The sequence below is a fragment of the Glycine max genome, chromosome 2, assembly GCF_000004515.6.
Source record: "Glycine max cultivar Williams 82 chromosome 2, Glycine_max_v4.0, whole genome shotgun sequence".
Classification (NCBI taxonomy): domain Eukaryota; kingdom Viridiplantae; phylum Streptophyta; class Magnoliopsida; order Fabales; family Fabaceae; genus Glycine; species Glycine max.
The window spans coordinates 10291546-10313581 of NC_016089.4; the positions used below are offsets into that span (position 1 = coordinate 10291546).

Here is a 22036-nt window from a genome sequence, read left to right on the forward strand (position 1 = left end):
TCTGATAAGTGTTCTTTTAAGATACTGAAGAGTAGAATGCACAACACCCTTCGACTAACCAATGACCAATTTGTGGATGAAATTTACTATCGACAATCATCCATAGATGTAGGTCAACAATCTTTTGTTCATTCTCTGCAATTGAAAAATGATGATGATGTTTGCACAATGCTAATGTGCAATAAGCAATACCCATGTATTGGCTCTATAGAATTATAATGTACCATCAACAGAACATCCGATGGTATACTCAACCTACTTTGATCCACCATCGCACCGACTTATGATGCAATGTTGTATTACAACAACAAGTGGAAGATACCACGACAAGACGGTTTTTTGGGTTACTCTTTCACTAGAACAAACCTACTAAGATTTAAAATTTCTTCGGGATGTAGTATCAAAAAACTCAAGGATGTCATCAAACAAACTGCATCTATAGGGGTTCCCCCTTATGAAATTCATGAATCATAATTGGTCAGACAATTGTTATTTCGATAGTCAGACCATACAAAATATTTTGAAAAATTAATCGAATATCAAATAATAATGTTGAAAATCAATGAAGACTTGTTAAAAGTGTTAATAGAATTCAACTACTAGAAGCATTTTTGTTTAATAGAAATTTTAGCTATTATTAACAAACCAATAATTCAACTATCGGCAGCAGACATGTCCATTGCACAACACTTTCCAAACTATGATTAGTTTTGTCATTTTCATGTTAGAATCGTTATTGTTAGTACATTCCGTTATTTTTATTTTATTATGTTATGTTTATTACGTTTCAATTTCATTTTATTATTTTTAATTGTTATTAATAATATTTTTCGTTATTTATCAATAATATTTTTAGCAATTTGAGTGTTTTAATTTTTCATATAATATAACTAATATGTGATAACTATATATTCATTCTGTTCTTTATAAAACATATTTAAAAAAAAAGTTTGAAAATCTTGTATAAATTAATTATTATTAAACAAAAAATATTATCAACTTTTAAAAATTAAATAATATAATAAAAAATTATATTTAGTAACATCATTTTCTTAAAAATAACTGTTATTTTTTTTAAAAAAAATTATTTTTAAAAAAATTATTAAAATATATTTTTTAGATAAATAAAAATTATTTTCATAAAATATAATATTTTAAATAAATAAAGTACGGAAGTCGGGTAGTGAATTCCCAACTTCTTAACTTCCTTGTATTATAATTTTTTAAAAAATGAAAATTTCAAAAAAAATTAAATTTCAAAAAATAAAACACCTCTTGAGAAGTTGGATTCGTCAATCTCGACTTCTCACCGTCACACCAAAAGTGATATATTTGAGGATTTATGTTTAAAACAGGTGTATATTGGGAATAAAGAGGAAAGAAAAAGTCTAGTTTAAGAAAAAAACAAGATTAATTTATGTTTGATTTTATAATTCGTTTGATTTTAGTTTATGTTCAATGTTTTTTTTTCTTGGTTTTTTAAACTAATTAAGTCATTTTATTGATTTTCTTAAAATTTATTTCATAACTAAAATAATCATAAATCCTCAATTATTTTAATATAAAATAATAATTTCATTTTTTATTAAAATAAATTCACATTATTAGAAAAAAAATTTCCTTATAAAAATTATAAGTATTTTTCACTAAAAGCAATTGTGTTCAAATAAGATTTAAACAAGCAATAAAACTTTTTTTAAGCATATAATGCAATTACATTTTCAAAGCTCAAACTTAAATACCAATTATTGAATTGAGACAATGTCATGTGAATTAATTCACTTGTTGGATTTACTTTTACAGTTCAAGACTTAAAAGGCTAAAATTGTACTAATACAAATTAAAATAATTTAAAAAATCAAAGTCGACCATAATCTAAACTTAAAAATTACCAAAAATGAAACTTTTTTGTGCATATTTTGAATACCTTCAGGCTTCATGCATGCATGTTCATAATCAAAGTCACGTTAAAATTCAGCAAAAGACACCTTTTGTTGATTCTAAAAAATGTGGAGAGAAATTAAATAGGTTGATTCTAAAAAATGTGGAGAGAAATTAAATAGGTGAGTTGCATAATAGTATATAAATACACACTATATTACATGTAATCAGAACTCTACTTTTTCACACACAAAAAAAAAAAAATCAGAATTCTACTTATATGTGTTCTTACATATAAGCTGTAGTATTTTCTCTTACCATTGTACTAATACAATGTCAACAATGTACTAAAACCCTAATATTATAAAATTACATTAAAAAAATAATAATTCTAAATTCTACTGCTACCTTTATGGTAAGTAATGAATGTATTTTATATTTCTAAAACATTAAATGAATATACTTTTTATTTAATACTTACTATTAAAATAATGGAAAGATTTGTAAAACAAATTAATAGAAAAATATTGCATTACCCCGAAGCTAAAAATAAAATAAAAAAAGAAGCATTACTCTAAAAAAAAAGTTTAGATACCTGAAAAATAAAAATTTGATCGTTGGTAACAATAGTATCTATATACACATACATACTCATTTACAGATTTACCCTTTACGCATGAATCCAAGAACTCCAGTTACACCGTAGGACACGGTAGCGAGGTGTCTCGGTTGGTGTTTTCACTTTTGTCTCTCTATCTTTTTTCTAAATTGCTTTTTTTAAAAAAAAAAAAAAAATCTCTGTCAAACCTCTTTGAATCTTCGTACTATTAAGTTGAAGGAACCTCTATCACACGGAGAGAAGAAAGACGAAGACGACACAAAAGAACAGCGAAATTTCACCTTGGAAAACACAGAAACAATGCAAACACAAAACCTTCTGTAGTTTCTCTCTCTTTCTCGCTCTACATTCTCCGCCATTTTCCCGAGAAAATCTCGCCAGGTAAAACCACACGCTCTATCACTCGTCGCCGTTCAACATTATGACTCTCTTCAATTTTCTCTCGCTCCACGCACCTTTTCGCGTTGGTTCTTTCCGTTTTTGGTTTTTTCTCTTCGGGATTCTGTGTTGACGCGATTCGATCTGTGTGATGCTTGCTTTGCACTTTGATTCCGCGCTATAAACTTCATTCCAAAGTTGATTAACACTTTTATTGTTCAGTTATTTTGTTCAGTGCTAATATTTGTTCATAATTTTTTCGTTTAGTGCTAGTTTTTTTTTTTTTTTTGGTTCTTGCAATTTTGTTTTTGATTCATGCTTTCTCTTTTTCGGAGATTAATTTGGAAAGCATCGACTAGAAATTGATTAACAGTTTCTTTTTTGTTTTTTTTTTGTTCGATGCTAATAATTGTTTATAATTTCGTTTAGTGCTAATTTTCTTTTGTTGTTGCGATTTTGGATATGATGCATGCTTTCACTTTTTCGGCAATTAATTTGGAGAGCACCGACTAGAGATTGAAGCTCAAACGTTAAATTTGATTTTTCATTAAGTTCTTATTCTTTATTCTATTTTTGTTGTTTTTATTATTTAAGGAGATTTGACTTTTAGTTTTAATTGATATAAAGCGAAACGGTGGAAGGAGTATGATCTGAGTTTAAATTTATTATAGTTGAATGAAGTATGCATCGGGTTTTTGGTTATTTAATTCTATGTAACGCTTAATTTGTGTTGAATTGAATTTCTAATTTTCCGTGATTATACTGTTAGGAAACCGTTTAGTGTCGTCCTTGGTGTTTCTGAATTTTTTCTTGTTTTCTCCTGATTATAATATAATGCATGGTGTTTTTTTTAGAGTTAATGCATGGTGTTAATTATGATATAAATGGGTTAACTTTTTATATTGTATTGTTGCTATGTTAACCTATCGGTGGTTGTTTGTTTAGTGAGGGCATTGACCAGTGAACACCTGTAAATTGCTACAATACTTTATTTGAAGTGGGAAGCGTTTTTCTTCAATAAATGTTAACATGATACGTGGAAAATATTTTCATTAGGTGATACTATCAAAGGAATACCTGAATCGGTGATAAATCAATCTGAAGTTTGTGTTGCAAAGAAAACTGTGACCATGATCCATATTACTTCATGGTGGTTTAAAAATTCAACGGTTCTTGTGATGATGTTTGAATCCACTTATTGTTGATGACTTGATATAGCTGATATTATATGTACTACGTAGTACAAGATTCTCTAGAATTTTTACATTTTAGTTTTTTTTTTAAAATATTAACTGTACTTGTGTGTGGTGCTTGCCTTCTATTGCAAGTGTTAGTTTCCTAGCAAATAGGTGTTACGTTAGAACAAATCATGTGTTAGCGTTGGTTTGTATTAATCATTGATAGAACATTTTTGCTTGAGTTGTTTTAATACACATCAGCTACAATATTTAAGAGAAGATTTTTTGTTTTGCTTTGATTACAGGTTCGGCATGCTAGCTAAATCTCATGCTAAGTAATTCTCATGGTGGATATATCTGCTTTCAACACATGCTTCCAAGGGCTGATAGTTGGTATTGATATTTGATTATCAGTTACATAGCAGAATAAAAGAAAAAAGTGAATCTTGGGCTGCTATTCAGTGAAAGTTTTCCTGCTGATATTTTTTTGAATCTGATATACCGTTGGCATCCCTTATTTTCTTCTACGTTTGTTTGCTTCGTAATTACTGCAAGGGGTTGTATGAAAGATAATGACCAATTTAGAGTAGTTTGGCATCCTTACGATCTAGTACCATGAAGATTCAGGACTATTGGCTTGTTCATAGGATCATCAAAATGAAAAAGTTGTATGGGGGAGTTCTGATTGTCTCACTGTTTACGTTGTTTATGCTTATGATCCTGCGATATGGGGTCATGAAAAATCCTATCGGTGAAGGTTATCTGACTATACCTGCTATCATTAATGGTACTAATCCTCTAGAATGGATAAATCCCACAGTACCAGCTGCTATTAAAAAACATCCAGATGGTCCTTCTCAAGTTATTTCTTCTGATATTTTAGTATCTAGCCTCTTTACTGGGAGCAACTTTTCCAAAGAAGAGCAACAAGCTCTGCAGACATGGAACCAATTGAACCACTTAATTGATAATGTTCAGGGTTTACCCAATGCAGCAGAAGCTATCAAGGAGGCTGCCAGTGCATGGAATAGCTTTATTTCCTCAATTGAAGAGCAAAAACAAGGTCATGGAAATGATAGTTCAAGAGCTAAAGAGAAGCAGTGTCCCCATTTTCTTAATAAAATGAATTCCACTGAACTTGGTAATAGTAGTTATAAACTGCAATTACCTTGCGGCCTGACACAAGGTTCTTCCATCACCATAATTGGCATTCCGAATGGCCTTCTAGGTAATTTTCGGATTGACTTGACTGGAGAACCGCTTCCTGGGGAGCCTGATCCTCCAATTGTTTTGCACTATAATGTTCGGCTTCATGGGGATAAAATCACTGAGGATCCAGTAATTGTCCAAAACACCTGGACTCAAGCTCATGATTGGGGTGAGGAGGATCGTTGTCCATCCCCCACTCCTGAAAAGGTTGAGAAAGGTGAAAATCCTATTCTTATTTTCTGGTTCAACATCGATAGCAATCTGTGTTCTTAAGTAAAATGGAAGTTCCTCTCACAATTCTGAGATCAGATTTCTTAAAATTTGAACCCCATTACTACTAAAGCGTGTTTGTTCTATAACAGTGTTGGCAATATGGAATTCTTGAATCCAAGATACTCATGCTTTTTGCTGTTTTCATATGCTATTGATGTTGGAAATAGATGCAACAGAATTGAACCTATCCACATGAAAATCAATTGTTTGTGAAAACTGAAAACACGTTTTAAATCTTCTCTTTTGATCTATTAAATTCTAGTTGTGCGCAATTCCATGACCTTTTACGTAACTTCTTGACGTCTGTTGTTTAATAATATTGCTGTTTCTTTTGGCAGTTGATGATTTGGAGCAGTGTAATAAGATTGTAGGGAGGAACATTAGCCAACACCACACAGCTGGCATGCATTCCCACTCTTCAAGACAATCTTCAACAATGGAAGAACAATCAATAAATAGGAAATACTTTCCTTTTAAGCAAGGTTACCCATTTGTGGCAACTCTTAGAGTGGGATCTGAAGGAATTCAGATGACAGTTGATGGGAAGCACATAACTTCGTTTGCTTTCCGTGAAGTACATTCTTTTTCTCTTTTATTTATTTAACATTGAAATATTGGATACTTTTATGTTTTATTATGTTGACTGACTCAACTGGTTATATGTCAGACTTTGGAGCCATGGCTAGTCAGTGAAATAAAAATCTCAGGGGACCTCAAATTAATATCCATTCTTGCCAGTGGTTTGCCCACATCAGAAGATTCAGAGCATATTATTGACCTAGAATCATTGAAATCAAGTCCTATATCTGCACAGACTCCATTGGATCTCTTCATTGGTGTTTTCTCTACTGCTAACAATTTTAAGCGTCGGATGGCTGTTAGAAGAACCTGGATGCAGTACGATTCAGTTCGATCAAATACAACAGCTGTGCGCTTCTTTGTTGGTTTGGTGTGTATTATTTGTGATTTTCTCGCATGATTCTAAATTTTAGTAGAATTGGAGAAAAATCAATTTATTAAATCATTATATAAGATTAAATTTCTCGGTCTTTTCTGAATTTGGAGACCTTCAAAGTTATCTTATTAAGTACCAAAAGTTACTTCTATTGGAGCATTTGTTCAGTATCTTTGCAATATCATAGCCTTTTCATTCTGATAAAGATCAAGATGGACATGATATTTTGCTACATTTCGAAACATGTAAATTTTTGCTGAATTTGGTCTTCTGTTTGAGCTTATGCAGCATAAAAGCACTGTAGTTAATGAAGAGTTGTGGAGAGAAGCACAAACTTATGGAGACGTGCAGCTGATGCCATTTGTTGACTACTACAGCCTCATCACTTGGAAATCTTTAGCAATCTGCATTTTTGGGGTAATGTCTTGTCTCTTTACTTTGATTTGGAGACTCTTTCCTTAGCCTCATTGAAATGAACTCTTCAACAGACACAAGTTTCAGCAAAGTTTGTCATGAAGACAGATGATGATGCGTTTGTTCGGGTAGATGAAGTTTTAGACTCTTTGCACAGAATCAATACTGATCATGGGTTACTATATGGACTCATCAATTCGGATTCCCGACCTCATCGAAATACAGATAGCAAATGGTACATCAGCCCAGAGGTAGAGATATTTTTCTCATTTAAGAATTAAATCTCTTTCTCTATATGTTGTTTATGTTATTAGTTTCTGATTATAATTTATTACAGAGAATTTTAAAAATGCTTATTATTAGCTTATGTGATATGCAACTCCGTTAATAAGGCTTGCTTGTAAATAGATGTGTTGAAAGTGTTGGTTTCTTTGTGCGAGTATGTACTCCATTGATAATGAATATGATTTCCCGTGGTATGATTGAAACTTGATTATTCATCAACTAGACGTGGATAGCTATTTTGTAACTAACTTGAGATTATCTTATTGCTTGCTACCTTAAAGGAATGGAGCGAAGGAACTTATCCTCCTTGGGCACATGGTCCTGGCTATGTGGTCTCACTTGATATCGCGAGGACGGTGTCCAAGAAATTCAGACAGAACCATTTGAAGGTATATAATAAAATCCATTATTTGTTGAAAACTGTTTGTATAGTTGCTATAGTGCTAAATGTGTTTTGTGCAAACACTGTTGACATCTTTGAACGCCAAGCAAGCTCCCTTCTGTTCAACGTGGTTTAAAACGGTTTTCCAAACACACCCTCAATGATTCAATTTTAACTCTTTTTGGCAGATGTTTAAACTAGAAGACGTTGCAATGGGAATCTGGATCGCAGACATGAAGAAGGAAGGTCTAGAAGTTCGCTATGAGAATGAGATCAGAGTCTATCCCGAAGGTTGTAAGGATGGTTATGTGGTTTCCCATTACCAAGGTCCCAGGGAGATGCTCTGTTTGTGGCAGAAACTTCAGGTAGATAAACGTGCAAAATGCTGTGGTGATAGTAGGAAATGATTGAGGACTGACCAGGTTACAACTTACTGAAAATAAATAAAAAGAAAAGAATCCCCCTTTTGAATGGCTGGGGAGCTTGTATAATGATTAGAATAGTTAGCTTTTAGCCAGAAATTATTAGAAATGGTTAATGGTAGGCATATTCTTAGTCATTAATTCGTTCAAGTAAATCTGATGATTGCTCTAAGTAGAGAGTGAGAGAGAGAAATTTGTATAGAGCCGCCAATCGTAAATAGGTTATCAGATTTTATGGCACCTAATCAATTTTGATTGAGATGTCATTGTACTAAGAAACCTCAATTTTTTTATTTTATATTTTTTTCTCCCTACCCTTTTCTTTTATTTGAATCAGATATAGGAGTATCATGGTTGATAAACTGTCTTCCAAATATCTAATACAGCTGAATATCTAATTCCGTACTTAAAATACAGCTGCATAACCAATTTCGAACGTAGATAGTGTTCGGTTACTTTCATCCTGGGTGTATTTAAGATGAAAATCTTAAAAATTAGTGTAGGTCTCACACCTCGGGACTTTAACTTTAGTTTGAAATTTTCATCTTATTTTATCTTTTTTTACTTTCACATCCCTTTCATTCATTTAAATCAAACACATTAGAACAACCTTAATTTTTACTTGATTGATGTATTTGGTGATTTTATTTCTCTATTTTAACATTATAAAAAAATCTAATTTAATCTAATGAGAGAAAAATTATGTTAATTAAATATGTAATTTTAATCTAATGAAAGAAAAATAATGTGAATAAATAAAACAATAAGTAGGAAAAACTAAAAAAGAGTAGAAAAAATAGTGAAAAAAGTTATTTAAATGAGTAATGAACAAAACAACTGTTGCAATAAAGTTATTATATAATACCTTTTTTTTTCTTATTAAATGTTTGACTTTAAAGAGACAAGGAAAAAAAGTAAGAATAATAAAAATGAGTATGTTAAATTTAAATGTTAACATTATAAGCATTATATAATATTAATATTTTATTTGTCTATTGTTTTGGTTCAAATACTGGAATTTATTTGCCCATCTAGCAAAAAATACTTAAAGAATAGAAAATTGCACACTTATGATCCGTTTGGTTGGGGGGAAGAAAAATAAGTCTAGGAAAGAAAAATTTGAATCGAAAAGAAAATAAAACAAAGAAAAATTTTAACTTTTTTGTTTCTATCAAGCAATTTTTTTCTTTTATTTTTTCTCGAACCAAATAAAAAATTATCTGTTTTTTTCTCTATATTTTTTCCTTTCATTTTCTTAGCAACCAACCAAATATAGGATTAAAGATCGTCACCAGCAAGGACATGTGGTGATACACGACAGTTCCAGGCGTAAGAAAATTCAAACTACGATTGTTAAGAGGGGGATAAATTATGGAAATGGGTAATTTTTTTAATAAATTATCATAATGGATATTTTAAAAAAATTACAAAAATAGAAAAATCGTATTTTATATATCATTTCACAATGAAAATCATATATCAAAATATGCTTTTACAAATTTTAAATAAAAATTCTATAAAAACTAAAATTGTATATGAAAATATGATTTCAGTTCTTTTTAATAATAATAAAAAAATTAACATGTTAAAATCGTGAGTTGGAATATGATTTCAACATTTAATTTTAAAAAAAAAACTGAAATCATATAATAATATACGATTTTAGTGTAAAACTTTTAGAAAAATAATTTATACTTTAAAGTATGATTTGTCTTTTAAGAGTAAAACTTTTTCAAAAAAGTAAAATCGTACAAGTATAATTTTTTCAAACTTTAGAATACGATTTATTTATTTTTATAATTTTTTAAAAATCCATCCATTGGGTAATTTTCAGTATAAATTTACCCATTATGTTGCAAGAGCCGTTAAGAGGATGTTTTAGTTGTGAGTCGTGACATTTGTCACGAACTTAATCACAAAGGGTCTAGTCAATGAATCATGTCATTGGATGAACAATTTGACGGTAGATGTGATTGAGTTGAAAAACTATAACAAAGAACGAGGAAAAATGCTACAAGTACTCGTGTAACATGTCTAAGCAATTAAGCACGAGTGGTGTAACAGTAATACCCGCTACAAAACATGTTCGGATCCTTAAGTTGTTGAAAAGAAGAAAAAAAATCTTTCGATTTCCTATTCCAAGCTTAATTAGAACTAACCCCTTTTTTTTTATCTTCATTATTCAGAGACTAAATTAAGCATCTGATTAATTTAGGTAGATTGCTTTTCCGGAAAATCTAGGTGGAAAGGATAGTGTTATAGTCCAAAGAATTTACATTTTTTTATCATAAAAAGACAAGCCTAGGTCCACACTTGTGACATGACAAACGTGAAATCCTATCTCATTCTACTTAACATATGTGTAATCCTCTTGGGGTTAATTTTTTTTACTCCAAGAAGATTGTCTCGTTTCATTTAAAAGGACAATACTAATACAATCAGGAGCATTATGAAACGAATATGAACTATAGCATAAGATGGAGACACTCTAGCTTAGGAGTGAGGAACTTGATTGACTTGTCTGCTTACTAAATTCAAGGATCAGTTTCTGTTTACAAAAAGCAATGATAAATCCGGTCTCCCTAATAGTACAAGAGGTGGGTATCTGCAGTCTCTCTCAAAGATTACGCATGATCTTGACTGGTGCGTTTGGCTGCTCTCCAATGCACAGTGTGCTCCTCATCAAATATTTTTAATTACTTAAAAAGTATTAAATGTCTTTTCTATTTTATATATAATAAATTATTTTATTAATAATAGCCTTTTATTTAATAACGTTTAGTCTATCTTTTCCATATAATTTTTAAAACTAACTATAATATACATATATTTTATTAGATAATCTCTTCATTATTTTTAAAAAGTACCGTTTAGTTTGAGAAGAAGTTGAAGAGATTAACCTCTCTTCTAGAGAGATATTAGCATGTTATCTTTTTTTTTTTTTTTGAAAACAAAATATGTTCATAGTCGAAAATCATAAAAATAATCTTTTAGATATAGAGATCAATAAAGAGAATTTTATCTCTCCTAACAAAATTGGTCAAGAAATAATGTTATTTTATCATCTGCCGGATGGAATATTATCATCTCCTCTTAATTTATATTTTATTTCATATAAACACTAATGAATATGAATCTTTTCATTATTGATCAAATTTAATATAGTAACTCTCGAATATATATTTGTCCCTCTCCAAAGGAAAAAAATTGGCTAGCTCCACCCAAGTAAATCATTGATGTAGAACAGGCAACTACTTTTGATAGGGTATGTCCAGATTAGGATTCCAATCAATATATATTATGGCACAAAGAATGTTAGATGTTTCAAAGTTTATCTTACGTATAAGGTCAATCACGCGAGATTGCAACCCAATATTCTAGAAAACTGATGTCCTACCCTAATAAGATTGACTTCAACATGAGTTCTTCACACGAGTTGTTCAAAAGAGAAGCAATATCAGCTACAGACTTATCTTGGTAAGAATCCATAACTTGAAATGGCATTCTCAAAGGCTTTTAGCTTTTCTTCACGCTGGCGGAGCCCATTGCGATCATAGGATAATATTTCATTTATGTTGAGATCAACACAAGCTTTGACCAGTGCCTCTCCAACACGTTGAGCAGCTTCCTAAAATCATGTTATGCCAACCAAAACAGAAAAAAAATAATCCAAAGCAGACACCTAATGAGACTCCAAAAAACAAAGGAAATTGAAAAAGATGCATTCCATGTCTCATGCAATGTTTGTCTACTACTTACAAGCGTGCTACAAGGAGGGTCTTGTCGGATTGATTTCTGCAGCGTGCTTCCATAGAACAAACACTTTTTATTTTTGTCATCTACAAGCATTGCATATAATTGCTTATCTGAGCAAAATACTGAAAGCCTTGGATGTGTGGCTGTTCCATTATACTGAAAGAAAAAAGAAGAATAAAATCATGCATGGTAAGGGATAACATAATATAAATGTATCTCTATATATTAAAGGGGTTGTGGATAAGAGACATTCACAGAAAGAATTTACTGAAATCTACAGCTAACTAGTAAAAAATGGGATGACATGTTTTACTAATAGTTTAAATGGAATAAGTTAAATGGCATGGCAAACATGGATTCCACATGGAATGTAAAATGTGTCTGCAGAAGATTCAGGGACTTGGCTACAATAGATATGACAGTACAAAAGTTGAAGATATAACATAGGCATACCTTTTTCAGCATCCTTCTGTTCCGAATTTTTCCACTTTCTTTTCTAGTATTTGCTCTAGCTCTGGCTTCAATCACTAATGGTTTCTTAGTTATACCTGTAGGAACATTTAAAGTTAATAGCAATCAATATGAAAGTCTCTCAACATTATTATATCCATGTACAGATATTATGTGACTAATGCTATAAGCATATATTGTTGGCATCCACGTTATAAAGTCAAATTCCATAAATGTTAACATATTGCACTGGAGAGGCTAAGAGACTAAAATCTCAAACACACAACAAAAATCCCAAGAAGAACAAACTGGGCAAAGATTAATTTCTGCTGAACTTACTTCTACTTTGTGTCTGAAAGCAAACAAACGAGTTTGGCTGGATTCCAAAGAGAGCCGAATTCTTGAACTGTAGCATTGGAGCATTCACTTGAGCCATATTGTGCATGTCTCAAGCACCGTGTGAGCTGCAAAAACACCAAAACCTGTGTTACGAATGGATATGCAAGAATGAGTTTCTCTCAGGAATTTTAACAAACAGTTGATGTGCAGGCACAAAAAAGCACCAAAGTTGTTCATTTTGGTTAGGCATTGAAGGAAATAGTACCTATGTTTAATTCAAAACGGCAATTAAAGACAAGCTATGTTGGTATTAATTCTATTTCTGCAATTTCAAATGGGTCTTGAAATGGCTGAACGATTGTATTTCTATCAGTGAAATGTCAAAGTAAGGTTAGACTGTCTGTTGGCAGAGGTTTTATGTTTTGAGGTTACGGCTGTCTCAGGTGGTGTACGAGAATACCATTATTGTGAGCCACTGGATTTAAGGATGTATTATTGAATGGCTTAGATTCATTCATTACTTGCTACCTGTAAAGCAAGATAGGAAAACTTGTTAAATTTGCAAAGTGATCCTTCATTGAAATAATAATTGGTTTTTCAAATAATTAATGTTAATTGATTTGGATTGGTTCAATTTTTTCAACAAAAATTTGGCAACTTGAACTGAATTAATCCCATCATATTTAAATTGTTTTGAATCGAGTTATCAAATCAACTAATAAAAATAATTAACAAAATGATAATAAAGAAAGAGAAAATATAATAAAGTGAAAGAAAACTAGTAGATAGTATTACAAGTGACAATTATAGAATTACACAACATAAAAATTATAGAATTATGAACATTAAAATTATTTTTTTTTCTAAAATAGTATGAGTTTTAATAGGTTTAGATTCTACATACTCAAATATGATACTCAAACCAAGGTTATCAAAGTCTAGAGTTTATGTAAATTCGTGAGAGTTTCATAGACTCGACTTGTGGACTCAACTCATAGATTTGTAAGAGTTCACTTCATATAAAAATAATAACAAAATATCTATAAATAACATAGCAAATAAACATTTCAACAATATAATAAAGTAAAATAGTAAATCATAAATTTCACGATACTTAAATAACCAAGTATAGTAATGCATCACTACTAGATAATAACTTGCGGATGCTACAATAGTGGTAGATCATTCCCATCGAAGATTTGATGTCATTAGAGAACAAGGGTGTGATATTATTAAAGGTGAAAATTTTCATATTTGAGAATAACACACTAAACCAAGGTATGTTGAACACTAAACAGACAAAAAATAACCCCAAATGACTTATATTTTTGTCTAATTTTTTTAACTTGTTGATTCAATTGTAAACTTGAGAGTCTATCAAGTTTATTTAGAGTTTATAGAGTCTACCCAGAATCTACTAAAAAAAGAATTTACTCAAGAGTCAACTCACAGATAATAAGTAGATTCGTAAACTCGTAAGAGTTAATGAATTAACTCAAGAGTTTGATAATCATACTCAAACCAATGTTATTGTGTTTTTATTTTTTAAATTTGAGTCAAATCAATAATTTTAAAATTTTTCTCTTTGGTTTGATTTGGATTCATTGATTTAGGTTGGACCCATGACCACATCTAGTTACATGGATAATGGGATTCAAGTCTTTCTTTGGATAATATGAGTTGTTAACCATTAAATCAATCTTTATTTCTTAAAAAAAAAATTTGTTAGAAATTATCTATTAATCTCCCTAAAAAATTATTTAATCCAATACTGGTATTAAAGAAGAAGGTTAATAATACATTCATTCTCTAACACATAATTCCTAAAACATACTTTATTATTAAAATTTGTTAAAAATGATAAAATCGAAAGAGAAACTCATTACGTAAGAAAAAGACTCACAATAATTTATAATTTTTAATAAAGTTTCAACTAACAATAAAAAATGTATCCAAAAGAATGTTTTTACTAGTATCAAATAATAAATCCTAAATTTTTGTTGCTTACCAAAAATTTGATTTACTGATGAACTTACCCTTTTTGAAGGAAATGGAGGAGTATTTGGGTTGTTGCTACATGATAAGTAAATGACCTAACCCATTATCATATCATCACCAAAACATGTAATTATAAATCAATAAATTGAAAGTAGACTTTTATCAACTTTATTATTGAATTATGTGATGTTATTTTAATGATCACATATATAATATATTATATACTGTAAATATTCATACATATTAATTATATGGTAAAATAAAATATGAAATAATGAAGTATTGATTAACTTTAAATAATGAAGCACTATTAAAAATTAGATTTTGAATGTTCTATACAGGATTTTAACTTACAAAATTGTCTTACAACAATTACCATAGTCATACAGACCAAGAATGTCGGTTATTAAAGATTTGATGAGTTAATATAATGTGTCTCCGGTATTGGAAATTTTTAGTAAGAGAAAGATACTTGCAAACAAGTTAAATAAAAAAAAATCACACTCTTTTATAATTATTTTCCTTAATGATTTATTATTTGTATTTTGGGTAGAAAAATTATTTACAACAATAATCCTCTTCATGCTACTCCTGAGCTGGTGTAGTGGCATGGTGTATGTTCTCTGCGCCAACGAGACTTCTCATAAGTCTTAACTAACTTTAGTTTGTGTTTCCTTGTATGGAAACGCGTTATGTATTATTGAATATGGATCTTCCATGCAACTAATAACTAATAATTGTTTTTGCTTACGAGATTTTGTAACTATTGTTGTGTTCGTCAGCGGGGTCCTGCTAGGAAGTGACGATGGAAATATCACAAATGGAATAATGTGGCAAAATCTAAAAAAAAAAATTTCCACATAGACCAAACAAGAAATTTCATGAATTACACCAAAAAATCATACCAGGTTGTCATCATAAATCTCCACCACACAATTTCTATAATTAAATCAGCAATTATAATTGCTTGAATCATCAAACTTAAAAGATTCAAGGACAATTAAAGATTATTAACAAATAAAAACTTCTATACAAGTTCTATTTTACAACATTATGATATTTGTTGGCAGTTGGCAGTTTCCACACATATCTTGACAATTATTTTTCTCTCCAAATTTTCAGTAAGTTATGACACATGGAGGAGGCTGGGGATTTTGCAATAGTTTTTTTTTAAAACGTTTGAGTCTAACCTAATTACCGTAACTTCTAGACAAAACTAGATTTTATAGTATGCAAGCACAAATCGGTATTGAATTCAACCATGACATGTTGCAGCCAGGGATAATTGTGAGGTACGAAGATTAGTCATGGGCCTGTTGATTTATTTACTTCACAACTAAACCTTTTCAATATAGTTGGTACGATTTGGTATTGTTATTTGTCATCTAGTTGTCGAAAGAAAGATTAATAATTGTGAGGTAAATAACACATGACGAAACTATTACGATTAAGCATTGAACATACCCAAAAACATATTTTATCATATGATGAAATTATTACGATTAAATTACACATGCTTTATTCTATGATTTTTTTTTATAGTTATAGATAAATTGCTAATGACTTCATGTTAGGAAAAATTGTCAACTTGTTAACAGAAATGATTGTTCATTTGCTCTAAATATTAAATAAAAACGTCACATGTAAAACAGCACAGACAACTTTTATTTTATAACACAAAATTTAAATGTATTTTTTTAGATACTACTCCCTTCTCTCCTTATTATAAGAATGAAAACATTTTTGTTTCACATTTTAATGCACTTTTAAAATATTTTTGTGTTGCTCACCAAAAATATTTTGAAAAGGATAAAAAAGGTATGCATTAAATGATTATATACACAATATCAAGGTGAAAGTGAAACTGCAATTTTAATTGGAGAACAATAGAAACAACATTGAAGAAAACTGTATCTAAATTTTATTCTAATTTTAATTAAAGAACAACAATTAAAACTATCTAACTAATTACACTTGAATTTTATATTTTAATAAATTAAATTATTAATTAATTAAACTACCAAAATCATCATACTAAACACTAACGATATAGCATTTTTAACAAATCTTCTAACAAAATATTTTAAAAGAAATGTTACACAAGGTATGGATTATTAAAAGAAATATTTCTTTTAGTCATAATATTCTATCCAATAAGTTGAAATACATCAATGAAGTGTGAACTCGGATTCGGATGATATGATAAAACCCAAAAGCTCCACTCTACAATACCAAGGATGTGCCCATAAGTACCCAATTGTTGCCTTAAATATCTCAAGTTTTAATGACTAAGATAGTGATTGAATTGTGAAGATAAACATGGCCGGTCACCTCATAACATAACACAGCACAACTCAGCGACGCAACAACCAAAACAATGTTCCAGATCCTTCCACAACATTCTCTCAGTATCATATCAGTGGGCGCAGCCCCCCTCCTCTGTTTTCCCCTTATATTCACTCCCCTTTCCACCTTCTTCTTCATTATTCTTCTCTTCTCACAATTATTCCACAAAATTTCCCTCAATTATTTCTCACCATCATCACCCCCTTTCCTTCTCTCAAGAAAAAAAAAAGTTAATTTCTTGAACCCAATGGCTTCAGAGACAGAGGTGCCGGATATTATTTCCTCTGTTTTCGAAAGGTTTCAACAAAACAGAGACATGTCTCTGTTTCTGCCCTTCCTCTTCGGCTTCTCTGACGCCACCCCAGGACGAAATAGCGACGACCCAGATCACGAAACTGCTCCCACAGAAGCCCCACAACGTCAAAGAATAATCTTGGTGAACCCCTTGACTCAGGGCATGGTGGTGATCGACGGTGGTTCGAGCCTCGAGGCTCTGTTTCGCGAATTCACCAACGGAAAAGGTGGTCGACCACCGGCTTCTAAGGAGTCCATTGAGGCCTTGCCGAGTGTGGAAATTGGAGAAGGTAACGAAGATTCGGAGTGTGTGGTTTGTTTGGAGGAGTTTGGGGTTGGTGGGGTGGCAAAGGAGATGCCATGTAAGCATAGGTTTCATGGTAATTGTATTGAGAAGTGGTTGGGGATGCATGGGTCTTGCCCTGTGTGTAGGTATGAGATGCCTGTGGAGGAGATTGATTGGGGGAAGAAGAGGGAGGAGGAAGGTGGTGAGAGGAGAAGGAGTGATGGTGGTGAAGTTTGGGTTAGTTTTTCTTTCAATAGGAGTAGTAGAAGAAACCAAGATCATGATCAAGCTGATTCTGGTGATTCAAATGATGATGATGGTTCTTCATCAAGTCATGGAGATGGTGCTGCTGAAGAGAGTTAGAGAAGGTTTTTTTTCTTTTTTGTGTTTTTCTGGTAGATCAAGGTTTTAAATTGCGGTCACAGTTATGGTTTTGTTGCGGTCGGTCTTTGATGTTGCAGGAAACTACAGACAAATGCAGTCGATGTTGTTGGAATTGAGGTCGTGGTGGTGACTCCAAAAACATTGATTTTGTGGCCAAAATTGTGATCGTTTTTTAAAATCTTGGGGTAGAGTGTTGTCGGTTTTCAAGTTGGGGAGGACTGGAAAATATGTACAGGCAAAAATGCACAAAATTGTTATTATATCTTGTGGTGATAAATAAAAATGATGATTTTTTGCTCTTATATTCCATTTTTTGTTTCAGTTTAAAACTACGGTTGCATTGATGTTGATAATTGTAACACAATTTTTACTGAAATTGCTATTTAAAACTTGTTGAAGTCAGAAATTTATCCAATTTTAGGTCTAAAAAGAAAGGAGAGGTTTTGAAGGTCTTTTTCTTTTAGTGGTTCAAAACTTAAACCAATGAAGAAGGAATGAAATGAAATAACTTTACATGGTGAAAATAGAATTGTGGTTTTCATGGTACAAACTGTTAGGCTCCTAAGCACTGCCTTATTCTTTTTACACACTGGTTTTGTTTAACAGGTAAAAAAGGTAATCAAGAAACTCATTTTCGGTGCTCTTTGGCATTTAAGCCAGATTCTGCATTCCTTTCTCTTAGAATCTTGAGTCCTTGATACCTTCCTAGCATCAGAAGGCTGGCCATTGGGTTTGTGCCTGGTGACTCTGAAAAAGTTGAGCCATCCAATATTCTCAATCCCTTTATTCCATAAACCTTGTAGTGCTCATCAACCACTGATCCAACCGTGCAACCCCCATGATAGTGATAGATTGTTCTCACATTTTTCTTGCAGAAGTTTCTTAGATCAATATCAGTAGATGTCAGTTTTTCTTGCTTTGATTCTCCAAGGAAAAATGCAATAGACTTCGACCTTGCAATTCTCTCAAGTAGCTTTGTCATCTTGACACATTCTTCCATGTCATCATCACTTGCTAGATAGTTGAACCTCACAGAAGGGTTCAACCTAGGGTCAGTGTTGTTCAGTTCAAGCATCCCTTTTGAAGTAGGCATTGCTATCTTGGCAGCAACATTAACCCTTGATGAGTTGGAAGTTAGGGGAAGTATTGATGCTTCAACTATGATCTTGAAGTCATCTGTTATGCCAGCAATTTGGGGTGGATCAGGGAGCCTATTCTGTGGCTTTGAGTCCACCAAAACTGCTATGCAAGGGTTGTCTTGCATTCCTTGCCCAACCCCTTTCATTTCATGCACTATTGAAATGTTGAACCTTCTCAGCTGTTCTTTTGGCCCTATGCCACTTAGCATCATAAGTTGAGGGCTACCTAATGCACCTGCTGCCAAAATGACATCACCCTTTGAACTTGAATTCTTGGCTTTGTTTATGTATGCTTCATAGGTTTCATCCAAGGTGCCATTACTCTGGATGAACCTTATACCCTTAGCTCTAGTTTCATTCCTGTTACCTACAGCATTTGAGTGGTCAAAATTCAAGATTGAATTCTGAATTGGTGACTGAAAAATGCCAGTTAGGCTCTATTCAGATAAACTTTTCTATAAATATTTATTGGAGAAGAAAATAAGAATGTAAAATGAATTGAATTCTTTTCATAAGCCATAATCGATTTATGTACCTTAGCTTTCGAATAAGTTGAGAGTTTCTATGGAAATTAAAGTGTATAAGTTGATTTTAACTGATAGGAGACATTTAATTTATTCTATTTTTTAATTTCTTTTCTTCTATAAGTACTTATGAAAAAAAGTGTATCCAATCAAAATTTTAACCACCTATTATAGATAGTTATAAAAAAAGGGTTTTTTTTTTTAACTTACTACTGTGATGAAAGATGATACTCTTGACTGTGGCATTTAGAAGGACTGTGAGGTTATTTGGATTCCCTGCATTCAGAAGGTCAGCTGAGGTGTGTCTCTTTCCAAACTCATCAAACACACTCCCAGAAATCTTGGTTCCTTTGATATGTTCCAAGCTGAAGCCATTGTATGGTAAAACTCCCGCTTCAAGAATGCTGAATTCAGCAACAGATTGCCATGGTGAAAGATAAAAAGGAGGAAAGACAACCTTGGATTCCACCCATTCATAAGCTTCTTTGACTAGTTCCTTGTCCCAACCAGCTTTGCAAACAAATTCCTCACTTGCTCTACTGTAAAACCCTCCATTTATAGCTGATGATCCTCCAAGAACTCTTCCTCTCACATTGCCAACTCCATCCTCTGATGTGAAACTTTGTGCCACTGACATGTACTTATCGGTCTTAATTAATGGAAAACCATAGTACCTCCTATCTATCACCAAGGGATTCCCATATGGTGAACTACCTCTTTCTATGAGTAGCACAGAGAAATCTTGTGATAGTGTAGCAGCTAATGGACAACCACAAGTGCCTCCCCCGACTATAATATAGTCATAAGATTTTCCTGCCACTTGCTTAACATCTGAAGTCATGTGCCATTGCCTATTATTTCCTACATAGTGAAATTAAGTGCTGGTTGAGACCAATCAAAACATTGTTTTAAGCTCAATACAAACAAAAAACAACAACAAAGCTGTATCCAACTAGGTGAGGTCTGCTACAATGATCACACGACACCATTCAACACGTTTAAAAATCAAAGATTTAGATATATTGTTTTAAGTTCAATAAGGAAAGCAAAGTTATATAACTTACCTGGAGGCTCTAAAGGGAAAGACAAACCCAAACTTGCAAGGAAGAACAAAACAAATGCTGTGAGAAGAAGCTTATGAACCTTGTTAATTTGTGGATGTTCCATATTGCAATCAGCTAATGCATTGACTTGTGAGTAGTAGAGGAAGAGCATGATTTTATTTGCCAAAAATGTGGGCTATACAAATCATTTGGTTTCTTTTGGCTGGTGACACCAATTGATTAAAGTTTGCATAGCATAAAATATATATAAAAAAATGCGCATGGTGTAACCAATCATTCCTTCTTCCTTTGTTGGCGACAACCGTTGTCTGCTAGGGGCATGATGTTTTCGGCTAACCTTGAATTTCATTGGTGGTTGTGACATATTAAAAGAAACTAAATCTGTAGGTTTTGTTAAAATAATATTTCGTGTGAATTAAGTCCACACAATTTTTTGAATATCAAGGCTAATGATTCTATTCAATGTAAGTAATTTCTTAAATCCTTAAACTTTCACTTTCTTAGCATGACCAGGGAGACTTTTATACGCTAACAAAAAGTGAAAATTATTACAATGTATGTAGCTTTTGGCATAATTGCATGTAGGTAAAAATGGAATAATCTATGATCTGGATTATAACAATAATGATGCATGTAGACACCATTGATAATCTGGGTTTAGACGTCACTTGTTAACATTTTAATTAGGGCCTTTAAGAATTAATGGTAATAAATTATAGAGTAAATTACACAAATTTTTTAAATTTATTCTTGTTATACTCTATACTCCTTCATTTTTAAATTCTAAAAGGGATTGGTGTAACGATTTCCGCCTAAAAGGGAGAGTGGGTGTAATAAAAGCTCAAAAATTAAGTTTTTTTCGTAAGGTTCAAAAGCCAAAGATATCAGATATAATAAGAACAAACTTCAGAAGGTGAAGGTGAATATAATTTCCTCTAAATTGTATTGGTGGCAACCCGTTAGGAAATTGTTATGGTGGAAATTGGTGACTATGGCCCATGATCCACGGCTATGTTTGGAAGAGAAAAGTGAGGGTTAGAAAGGTGTGTCACGTGCCTCGCATACGACCATATGTGTATTCTTTTGTTGACTATGAATAATTGAATATGACGAAGGGATGTACCCAAAGGAGTAAATGGGGGACTCCTAATTTTCTGTAACTTTTGATACAAGCATATGAAGTGATATAGGAATTAATTATGTGATATCCAAGTTTAAGTGATACTCGGCCATGGTTTTTATGCATTATTATGTCTTTCTCTGTTTGAAGTAGACGGTGAGGTTATTTGAGTGTTATTTAACTTGTTTCAGTTATCAGTTTATTTTATAATTGTAATTATTAGGTGGTGTCTGGACTAGTTTATGAACTCTTGGCAAATTCACTTCTTTAATCTAGTCAAAAGCAAATAAACAACGTTAGAGCTGAATGTTTTAATTAAAAGAAGATTTCTTGCTACTTA

At 31.8% G+C, this 22036-nt stretch overlaps 3 protein-coding genes and 1 pseudogene across 3 annotated transcripts; 2 read left to right on the top strand and 2 right to left on the bottom strand.

The window, feature by feature from the left end:
* The first annotated feature begins 2597 nt into the window (after positions 1-2597).
* On the top strand, positions 2598-8310 carry LOC100782548 (beta-1,3-galactosyltransferase GALT1). The gene is made up of 8 exons (XM_003518685.5): positions 2598-2881; positions 4362-5482; positions 5877-6112; positions 6206-6487; positions 6782-6910; positions 6982-7158; positions 7474-7581; positions 7763-8310. The coding sequence occupies exons 2-8, from the start codon at positions 4672-4674 to the stop codon at positions 7979-7981; spliced, it is 1962 nt and encodes a 653-aa protein (XP_003518733.2). The 5' UTR covers positions 2598-2881; positions 4362-4671; the 3' UTR covers positions 7982-8310.
* Positions 8311-11275: 2965 nt separating this feature from the next.
* On the bottom strand, positions 11276-12978 carry LOC100783087 (50S ribosomal protein L18). Its single transcript, XM_003518686.5, has 5 exons — positions 12807-12978; positions 12542-12666; positions 12206-12300; positions 11756-11908; positions 11276-11624 (listed from the first exon to the last, which is right to left on the bottom strand). The coding sequence occupies exons 2-5, from the start codon at positions 12645-12647 to the stop codon at positions 11466-11468; spliced, it is 513 nt and encodes a 170-aa protein (XP_003518734.1). The 5' UTR covers positions 12648-12666; positions 12807-12978; the 3' UTR covers positions 11276-11465.
* A 3672-nt stretch (positions 12979-16650) lies between these two features.
* Positions 16651-20912, bottom strand: LOC100786626 ((R)-mandelonitrile lyase-like). Its single transcript, XM_003520031.5, has 3 exons — positions 20577-20912; positions 19723-20373; positions 16651-19355 (listed from the first exon to the last, which is right to left on the bottom strand). Exons 1-3 carry the CDS (start codon positions 20725-20727, stop codon positions 18478-18480), a joined length of 1680 nt encoding a protein of 559 aa, XP_003520079.1. The 5' UTR covers positions 20728-20912; the 3' UTR covers positions 16651-18477.
* LOC100783623 (E3 ubiquitin-protein ligase MPSR1-like) lies at positions 16917-18151 on the top strand (annotated as a pseudogene).
* Positions 20913-22036: the final 1124 nt, after the last annotated feature.

Coding starts and splice junctions, on each gene's coding strand:
- LOC100782548 (XM_003518685.5), top strand. CDS start 4,672: ATGAAGATTCAGGACTATTGGCTTGTTCATAGGATCATCAAAATGAAA. Junction 7,159..7,473: donor AATGGTACATCAGCCCAGAG/GTAGAGATATTT, acceptor GCTACCTTAAAG/GAATGGAGCGAAGGAACTTA. Junction 7,582..7,762: donor TCAGACAGAACCATTTGAAG/GTATATAATAAA, acceptor TCTTTTTGGCAG/ATGTTTAAACTAGAAGACGT.
- LOC100783087 (XM_003518686.5), bottom strand. CDS start 12,647: ATGCACAATATGGCTCAAGTGAATGCTCCAATGCTACAGTTCAAGAAT. Junction 11,909..12,205: donor ACAGAAGGATGCTGAAAAAG/GTATGCCTATGT, acceptor TTTTTCTTTCAG/TATAATGGAACAGCCACACA. Junction 11,625..11,755: donor ACCCTCCTTGTAGCACGCTT/GTAAGTAGTAGA, acceptor ACATGATTTTAG/GAAGCTGCTCAACGTGTTGG.
- LOC100786626 (XM_003520031.5), bottom strand. CDS start 20,727: ATGCTCTTCCTCTACTACTCACAAGTCAATGCATTAGCTGATTGCAAT. Junction 20,374..20,576: donor TTTCCCTTTAGAGCCTCCAG/GTAAGTTATATA, acceptor TTCACTATGTAG/GAAATAATAGGCAATGGCAC. Junction 19,356..19,722: donor TATCATCTTTCATCACAGTA/GTAAGTTAAAAA, acceptor CAAATGCTGTAG/GTAACAGGAATGAAACTAGA.